The sequence below is a fragment of the Spodoptera frugiperda genome, chromosome 25 (genome assembly GCF_023101765.2).
Source record: "Spodoptera frugiperda isolate SF20-4 chromosome 25, AGI-APGP_CSIRO_Sfru_2.0, whole genome shotgun sequence".
Classification (NCBI taxonomy): domain Eukaryota; kingdom Metazoa; phylum Arthropoda; class Insecta; order Lepidoptera; family Noctuidae; genus Spodoptera; species Spodoptera frugiperda.
This window is the reverse complement of record NC_064236.1, coordinates 6,481,155-6,491,528: the sequence shown is the minus strand read 5'-3', so window position 1 is coordinate 6,491,528 and position 10,374 is coordinate 6,481,155. Positions and strand designations below refer to the sequence as shown.

Genomic DNA, 10,374 nt, shown 5'->3' with positions numbered 1-10,374 from the left:
GTTTTTATTTTTATGTTTTGATTTTTAGATGATGCATCGTCTGCGGTGCTAAATAAATATTTTTTGTCTTCTTTTTTTTTTCTTTCAAAGAGCAGTTTTTATGCCCATTATAGTTTTATTTTTATTTTATTTTTTCATAAAGAAAAAACAAACAAGCCTCTTCAAAAATCCTGCTATGTTTAAGTACTCCCTAATTTTAGGGAAATACGCTTTTTCTGGGAACTCTGACAGCGGATTGAATTCATAGATAATCCATATTATTGCCCGTTTATAATATTAACTAAGAATGGTAGATAACAATAAATTCATTTTTCTCGTAATATCCCGGCTATCAACTGTTAATAGTACGTACAAATACGTAACGATAATTAATTCATAGTAGTTTGATTTAAATAAAATTTTATTAATATTTTCTGATGCCATTAGATGATTCAAATACTTTAAGTCAAACTTTAACATGAATGGTTCAAATACAAAATGAACTACATTTTATTACTAAACACAAACTGACTCGCAAACACATTGAAATAGAAGAAAAATAGTAACTATTGAGCGTTCATACACTTGCAACTTTGTTTGAAAATATTGATTGGTATTCCCGCACCACCCCTCTCCGCCGGAACCAAGAGCGCCGGGGTTAGAAGACAGCTCAGTTCATCCTCGACGTCGGTCAGTGCGGTCGCGACCCTCTTTATTACTCATCTGTTCTAAACAAAGTACTACCAAGTTACATCCAAGAAAATCATCAAAATGACTAATATACCCAATTTAATGTCTAATTTGTATCATAGTCATCCTACTACCTTCGTGACCATGGAAATTAATACCCATCACCCTGCTATCGCGAACTGGAGCACTAAAGAGAAGTTCGAGCTGATGAAGGCCTTGCGGCCTAACGATTTGGACATAAACCTGTTATTGGAGAAGATTCCCACTAAAACACGCGCAGAAATTGAAGCGGCAATAAAGTTTTATGTCAGCATTGCAAAACACCACCCAATGTTGATACCACCAACACCTACACCACCACCACCACCACCACCACCAAAGCCTGTAAAGAAGGATAACAAGAGGAAGGCTTCGGCTTTGACTGAGAGCCCCACCGATACATTACGCGAATTGGAAGAAGAGCTAAATGAAATTATGCCCGCTAACGACCTTGTGGTGGAAACATCGGCAGCCATCCGAATGATTGCTGAATACGATACTTCTTCCGCTACGGAACCAGGCAACGCGTTTACCTACCAACATGTGATCAATGAGATCGCTAACGTAATGCAATCTAATGCTGCGGGCCCATCAACTGCAGCGACTGCTACTGCTCACAATGACAATTTGCAAGATGCAGCTGTACTTGATGCTGCAATGAGGCAGATTTTGAAAAACATCAAAGTACCCAAACGCAACTGCACGTCCACTGCGTCTGGTACCACGTCCACGTTTGGATCAGCGAGTGGAATTGGATCCTCGTATAATATCGTCACGTCTGCTGAACCGATGCCTTCCACGTCTGCGGCACCCATGCCTTCTACGTCTGCGGAACCGATGCCTTCCACATCTGCGGAACCGATGCCTTCTACGTCTGCGGAACCGATGCCTTCCACATCTGCGGAACCGATGCCTTCTACGTCTGCGGAACCGATGCCATCTACGTCTGCGGCAGCCATGCCTTCCACGCCTGCGGCAGCGATGCCTGCATATATTCCTCAGCAGGTTATCAGGCGCAACGTAGGGATACAGCACAACTCTACGAACATGACCGATGAACACTAGACGACGTCATCTGGATCTTTTGATTATAACAAAGATCTCTAAATACTTACGCAGCAGCGCGATTCCCGTTTACATTTACATACTTTACTAATTATAAACATGCATCTAACTCTCACTGTCGTAATATTATAATAGGTCTTGTAATCGATTCTTGTATCTGACGAAGGTAAATCATATAAGATATTTCGATGTTGTGCGTAGAAGAGACAGTTTGGTTTGGGGAATATTTGATAAAATTATTGGGACTGATGTTGAGCTTAGTTGTCGAGGAAGGTTTTGATAAGATAAATTCAAAATTTGTGGAACTGTCTATTAATCATTTTAGGGATTCGATTGAATCGAATTAATTTTAAGGCATTTTCTCTATACTATTAAATTTGTAGTTCTTTATTATAATATCAATCTATGTGTAACTCAAATGTAATCTTATCTGTTCATTGTATTGGAACAATAAAAGTTACATATCGTCTCCTCACTTGTTTTGTTTAAATTCTGAATAACAATACTTATCCCACTGTCCGCCCTAGGCTGTTAATTGTTTTATCTTTAAAAAAACTTTGCCCCATACTTACTAACATTTGTATCTTGGGTGCAATTACAAAAGTGCAAGTTCACTACACACTCAGCCAGTTCCAGCACAACAATCATACAAAAATTGTTCCGTGCGGGAATCGAACCCGCGACACATTGCGTAACGGCCGGCAGGTTACCCAGCCAGTACGCCAACAGTGCATTCAGTTACAATTCCACAATTGGGTAAAGTATCGTGCGTATTAAGTAAGGTAATAATGGTCAAATTGGTTAAGGCTCTAGGTCCCAAAACCTACGGACAGGTTTGTCATCTACCCCCCGTCACCGAGGGGAGTGCATCTTTGTTGCACTAGAGGAATCTGGGAAAGACTGTGGGTCAGAGTGGCTTGCTACGCTAAATTACCTGGACTGTTGGTGAAACTTTGAGGAGCCTTTCGGACGTTTGGTTTCTAAGTTGGAACAGTCGAGATCGGCAATTAAGCAGCAACTACCCTGACCTAGATGGGTCGATCGCACCACCTTCCCATGGCCCCACTGATATTCATGTCATATCGGCCGGACACGCCGCGGATAGCCCGCACCTATAGTCTTGCTGATTATGCTTCTGCGGGTACGAGCTATCACCGCGACGAAGATGGGTTAAATACCTCGTACCGAAGGTTGTATTCGGGGATCATGCGATTCATGGCATTCGTTGAGGTCCCTGGGTCATTGGTCCCTGGGCGGCCTGCGCGCTTGCTGTATCCCAGAGGTTCATGCCCCTAAGGACATCGCATCTCTGGAGTGGCGAACCTCCTTACTGGGTCACCACCAAGGGATCAGGATGCGAAGACAGTTGTATTGTCAGTATGCATCTTCATGTGGTGGTGTGCCCTGTTTGGACTGAGCAATCCCATGTCTCCGAACCGATCAGCAGCGGTGACCTCTCGCACCTAACTTTGGTTCAGGCTATACTGTGGAGCGAGAAGAACTGGGAAGCTATCTGATCCTTCTACCAATCAGTCGTGCTAGCATAGAAAGAGGCGGATGACGTGAGGAAATAAACCTTTTTAAGTCCCACCCGCCACAGGATACGCTTCAAGTGACTAGAATGGCATGTCGATATCCGACCAAAGTAAGTGCGCGTTTGTAAACGGTGATGAAGGGTACCTCGCTGCTTGACCAGTACCAGACTCGAGCGTGTAGCGCGTTCGTTCCACGTACGCATCAAAGAGCTGATAGCTAGCCGCGCTGGCTCGATTTAACGGTTCATCTTATAGCAAGAGTTGCAACAAGGTGACATTCCCTCTGTCAATCTCTCTTGCACCTTTCCCCGAGATAGGGAGGAGTCATTCGATTATATTCCTCTTAAAAACCCGACAGACTTACGTTCATACATACAGAGACCTATCCTTGTTACCCTAGTAAACGATAGATTTAAAGCAGCAGAAGCAGTCATATAATTATGACCACTGCACATCGAGAGTATTGAGAGGAACTTGGTTAATTGCTATAGTTTGGTGTGCAAAATACATTTCAGGATACGGACCGAATGGCGTACTTAATCTTTAAAAATTGCAATGTTTAACCAAACAAATGGAGTCCCTGGTTATGGAAAATCGTCTTGGATAGTAAATATATATCGTAGCCATAGCGGAAAGCTCACTATTCTATGGACATTTCTTAATATCAAATATCTATATTTTAACCCCTCAGCCCACGATTTTTACTGCTTTTAAGTTTAATTTAAATTTAAATATATATTTAATAACGCCAGTAAATATATTTGGTAAAAAAATACATCATACATAAAGGTATACATTGGTTACATCTACCCTACGTTGATAAGAGTGTCAGAGAGAAACTTATAGGGCGGAACTTCTAGATTTTTCGGGGCTGGACCTCTTCTAGCTCTTCCCAAATTATCGAAGTGACTACCATGACAAGGACAATAGAAACCACCCGGCCAATCACCACTATTCGGTACAGGTACACAGCCCAAGTGAGTGCAGATACCGATCACGATCAGCCACTCCTTCCTCTGTGTGCGTTGTTCTTCAGTTTCGGGATCTCGTAACGAAGATAACGCTGTATTTTTTTCAGAGTTAATATCTGCGGCAGTTCTGTTTCTGATGAATAAGGGCTTTCCTCGCCATTTGATGGCCAGGCAAGTTCCAGGTAACACTTTAGATATATCTACTTCAATGCTAGCAAGAGCGATCACATCTGCCGGTGCATCCATAAATGCTACGTAGTGAATAATATGGGCCTTCGTGCCATAAGCTCCAGCAAGTAAGCCGAAAAGTCCCAGTACATATATGTATCCTGGTTTATCGTCACCTGCCCCCCAAGACGTTGTTCGAACATCCTTGTAGTCAGCTTTCCTATAAGCGTCAAAATTGGGAAAGTCTATGTCCCGGTGCAGACGTGGATAGCCTTTGGAAAATCTTATTTGTGTCCACATTGTCGGTCCAAATGGTACACGTAGGGTTCCTGGGCATAGGTTTAATGGAAGTTTTTCTACATTTCTCTCTTCGATTTGATTAATTTTCACCAGGGTTTTGTTAGCATTTAACAGTTGAGCAGGCTTAATAGTATTGCGACCGCATGGTGTGACCCAAAATGAAACACCGCCATACCGAGTGCAGCAGCTGCCAAAGAAGTTCATGTCTATTAATTTCCACTAATTTCCACTAATAAAATATATGTTGGAAGCAAAAGATTCTATCATCGTTAATAATAACAAAATATAATAATTATTGTTCTGCTATCTTGTCTGGCCAATGTGACAGTAGTAGCCTTGACAATTTAATTTCGAAATACAAAAAAGATACAATACATTGAGGTCCCGGTCCGAATGAAAAAGTATGATATGAAAAACAAGGTTAGTATCTAATGAGTTAAGTTGGTTGTACCAAGTTACCAACAAAAATGCATTCTTTCTGAACCTTTTTGCCAGGTACCTACAGACTTATGAAACGTAACATGTAATGTAAAATGATAGGAGCATTTTATATGTGTGGACGCAGGGCAAGCTGGCGCCTCTGTAACTTAGGGCTCCAGGCACCTGAGCACCGCCGAGTCCTTAGGGATGTGATCGGCGACGGTGACCTCACGCGTCCAGTCGACGCTCAGTACATTTTGTATCAGAAAATCCACTGGTTTAAGCAATCATAGGGGGGGCCTAGACGCCGTAACGTCTCTTCCTTCTGCGAAGCAGAAAAGAAAAAGAAAGAAAAAAAGGAGCCTCTAAAAAGAAAAAAAGGAGTGCCTTCACAACCATGTTGTCCCTAATTTTGGGGCAATACGGCTTTGATTTTCATTGATAAATAAATAGGATTTTCGGCCACAACAACTAGGTAATGCCGTGCAGCATCATCCCGCTGGTCGGCTCCCATTGGTCGTAGCGTGATGTATAAACTGATATAAAAACTAACTCTTCTCCCAAGTACTAAGCTAGGTTCGCTAGCACTTACTTAGTTCTCGACACTAATCGTCTGTTTTACTACGTTTATGCATGTAGGTACCTGATAAATAACATTCTTATTTCTTACCTATTTATTTTATTTTATTTTATTTAATTCAAAAGTTACAACGGTAGACAACCAATTAAAGCAACTTACATACATAACTAAAACATAATTAAACAGGAATTAACAGCATTCATAATAACACAATTATTCAAATGTCAATTATTTTAGTATGTAGTTGATAGCAGGTACTCCTATGAACTCCTAACAGCATGATCCAATATAAAAAACATAATATATAATAGTTAATAGTTTATTTAGAAATGTCATTAAACTGCATATTTAAAATACCGAAGTTATATTCCGCTACTCGTTGATTAAAACATTAATTCTGTCAATGTCCGACTCCCGACTCCCGACAGCGACACCGCAACACCACGACACCTACAATAAACACCTAAGTACAGCCTACTCATAGCAACGAAGACGTTTCCATGGTGATGCCAGTTATCCCAGACGTTTATTTTTGTACCGCCGTATTATTTGTCTGGCAATATCGATCCGGCTGGGCCCGAAATGGCCGCGCGAAGTTTCGCAAACAATCTGAACGTCGTACGTAACTTTGCCTTAAAGATTTTCTTGGGATTTTTTGACATTTCATTTATGGGATATAGTGTAAGGAGAAATATAGACAACAAATCATTACATAATTATCATCAACAGCCTATTATGCTGAGCAATGGCCTCTTCTCACATGGGGATGGTATGAACAATGAGGATTGATCCCCATTACACAAGGTAGATTGACGATTTAAAACTAACAATTAGATATTAATCTTATTAGGAAGTATATAGGCATAATGCGACCCAGAATAAGCGTCATTGGCCCTTGCCGGGTTTCGAACCCGCACACATATGCATGTGAAGTGGACATCTTAAACCGCTGAGCCACCACGACATTACTGATGCAACTGCAACACAACATAATATAACATCACCCTTTTTAATTCGACAAGAAGTAAACAGAGATGTTGGAACATACAAAGTCCAAAGTATTTACTATAAAAATATTGTTTAGTAGGTACACCACACCTCTGTATAGGAAGATAAGCGGGATTCGAACCTGAAACTTTTATGCTCGGCATCGGTAGTCCTGCTTGAGACCTCTTAACCAACGAGGCAGTGAACTATTTTCGTCTTTCTAACGTTATACATAAAGTATAAAATTGCATGTTCATATTAAAACACGCAGGAGACGCAGGACGCAGGATAGAATGAGCCAAGGTGTTCGTGATGAATTTGAATTTAATTGAATTTTATGTGTAGACTGCCTCGTTGGTCGAGTGGTCGTAAGTGCGACTGCCGGACAAGGGGTCTCGGGTTCGATTCCCGGGTCGGGCAAAGTATTGCTGGGCTTTTTTCAGTTATTCGAAAATTTCTCAGTAGTAGCACCGAGTCTGGAATTGTGCCCAGTACATGGCAATAGGCTCACCCGTAGAGGGTACATGGTACCTATAACACAAATGTTAAATAGTGGATGTACAATGTACATTGTATAATTGCATTACGTGCCGTAATGAAAACCTCTTGCACCCCTTCGGGGATAAAAGGCGTGACGTTGCTTTTTTATGTATATTTGTGTAACTAACTACCTAGTTTTAGATTTCTTTGTTCAGATTCCTAAAGTCGAGTGTCCAGCCAGTATATTACTTAGTACCTATATGCCGATGCCGTCCGGGCGTCAGGAGTGTATTTATTTTCCATTTTTAAATTGAAACCACGTGCAACGTCTTGTCCCTACTGAATACTTAACTGTGAAGAGATTTGCTGCTAACATAGAGTACACACACACAACACCACGTTTTTTTCCCGAAGCGGTAGGCAGAGGTACACAATATACGGCAAGTAATGCCGCTATAGGTACAATGTACACTTAATTTTCGCCATTTGTGTTATCAGTCCCATGTAATAGGGAGTGGGCCTTTTGCTACTGGGCACAATTCCAGACTTTGTGCTACTACTGAGATTTTTTTCGAATATCCGAAAAAAAACCCACAAATATTTTGCCCGACCCGGAAATCGAATCCGAGGCCCTTGTCTGGCAGTCGCACTTGCGACCACTCGACTGCTTCGCAGTAACATAAAGTATAAATAATAATTATAATCTACGTAGTATGTAACATAGTGCCTTAGCAATGTTAAAGATCAAGAAGTCATTTACATTCCTGTGTCAAGACAGTTCACGAATTTTTAAACTTTGCGCAATTTACAAAGTTACTCTTCAAGGTACCTATTTAAAGAAACATAATGTAAACATACATATTATATTGTTTCGGAAGCATTGTAGCAGTTCTATAATGGCCTCCTAAACTAAAATACATGGATGTGATAAACCCGTAGCTATTGCTTTTTTATCAAAGCCTACTAGATTAAATTTAAAAAATGCACTCTTCAAAATCTGCCAACGTGAAAGATACATAAATAACCTAACCTAGCTATAAAAAGTATGAAATAAAAAATTAAATTAAAAATTTAAAAAAGACACAAAAACTTAATTGCCCTTTAAAAAGTAAAAAATAATAAAAGAAACCTTATCTTAAAGTACCTAACAATGTACTAATAATTCTAAAAAAATACGTCGCTCTGGGGGACCGCTCCTAATTGTTTCTTACTTCTCTACGATTTGTTCATAAGTATCACATGCTTGGTGTTAACATTAAAGTAAATGGATGTTTAATTACTTAACTATAACGCAGAAAATAGAAATATAGCGGCGCGAGCGGCGGTGTGTAGTCCGTATTCATGCGGTCCCCCAACGCGACGTATTTTTTTTTAGAATTATTAGTACATTGTTAGGTACTTTAAGATAAGGTTTCTTTTATTATTTTTTACTTTTTAAAGGGAAATTAAGTTTTTGTGTCGGGGTTTTTTAAATTTTTAATTTAATTTTTTATTTCATACTTTTTATAGGTAGGTTAGGTTAAGTTAGGCTTAGTATATTACATATACTTACTATAATTTCAATTCTTGTTAAGGTAAAGATTACATTCAAGGTCAAGCTCGTTCGCTTTGATTTTTTTTACTTATTAATTACTAGTTTTTGTTTCTATAAGTAGGCTAAAGATTACATTGGTGCAGGTTTTATATTTTTGTATTTTATTTTTATTTTTTTTTTATTATTTATTTATTTTTTTTATTTTTTTATTTAATTTCTTATTTTTGTTATTACGAAAAAATGATATCTTTCAATATTTTCTTTCAGTTTGTTGCGGTTTCATTTGAGTCACAGTATATTTGCAGACCTTCGGTTAATCTCCCGCTTACGTTGCTTTCACCGCCCATAACTTTAAAACGGCTCAACCGATTTTCATCAAACATGTCTAAAAACACTCGCACATAAGTCCCCTTTAATACGAAAAAAACTAAATTGAAATCACTGCATCCGTTCGGGAGTTATGATGCCACAGACAGACAGACAGACAGACAGACTGACAGACAGACAGACAGACAGACAGACAGACAGACACGTCAAACTTATAACACCCCTCTTTTTGCGTCGGGGGTTAAAAAACAATGGCCATTCGTTATTATGTACCTACATTATTGATTATATTATTGTGCAAAATAACGGTGACTCTTATGTCTGGGATGCGTGGAAACGTCACTGGAATTCTGGGGGTTATTGTGGGGAGGCCAGTCTGCCCTTTTCTAAGGCACAGGTCCCGCGGGCTCAGTGCTCAAGAAACATATTTGATTTAGAGTTTGTGATTATTTATTGTTTTGTATTTTATAATATTTTTAACTTATGGATTCGTTTTAAAGTTTTTATACCCTGATTATTGATTTATTGTTTTTGTTTCTAAATGTTAAGATAGGTTTAGTGTTTTTGATGTTACTAACCAAATGGATCTTTGTAATTGTAATCTGAAATAAATGAATTGGATTAAATTATTAGCATATCCTTGGCATAATAATACCTATCATAACGCTTTGTCTTTTTAATCCATAGCATAACATATAAAAACAGAACTCAGAACTATAGATTTTTCTCCATTTTTCATCACATAGGTAATGATTGTTAGTTAAATGGTCATTTTTATGTATTTATTACATCTTAAGTGTAGATTTTTCTATGGTATAAGCCGGTAAACAATTTTATGGATCACCTAATGATAAGCAATCTCCGCAGCCCATGAACACCCGAAACACTACAGGCGTTAAAAGTGCGAAGCCGACCTTTTGGCGATTAGGAATTTGTGGATTGTTGGGGAATCGATTGGACGTGAGGCCGTGGTATCATTCTGGTCAAGCCGGCCTACTCGTATATTGAACCATCATTACCTAACCTAAGTTTAAAAGATTTAAACAACTATGTAATTAAAAATAGTTAAATGAATCTGTAACTAGACAAAAAAGTCGTCGTATTTTCGTTTATACTTAAATTAAATACCTATCATAAAATTAGGTATTTTGAGTATAAATAATCATAATCATAAAATGAGTAAAGCTTAGAGCATTTTAGGTATGTATTTGTGCATTTATACAGTATAGATTTACTAGCAATTTTGCTAACAATTTATTTTTAAATATAATACTTAAAATGCTAATTGGTTAGTGTTAG

At 38.8% G+C, this 10,374-nt stretch overlaps 1 protein-coding gene across 1 annotated transcript; it reads right to left on the bottom strand.

Annotated features, from left to right (window-relative positions):
- Window positions 1-4,046: 4,046 nt before the first annotated feature.
- Window positions 4,047-5,095, bottom strand: LOC118264134 (ubiquinol-cytochrome c reductase iron-sulfur subunit-like). The gene has a single exon (XM_035576537.2). It carries the CDS (start codon window positions 4,949-4,951, stop codon window positions 4,115-4,117), a length of 837 nt encoding a protein of 278 aa, XP_035432430.1. The 5' UTR covers window positions 4,952-5,095; the 3' UTR covers window positions 4,047-4,114.
- Between the last annotated feature and the right edge of the window lie 5,279 nt (window positions 5,096-10,374).

What these genes read in the sequence shown, in the direction of transcription:
- LOC118264134 (XM_035576537.2), bottom strand. Translation starts at nt 4,951, where the DNA reads ATGAACTTCTTTGGCAGCTGCTGCACTCGGTATGGCGGTGTTTCATTT.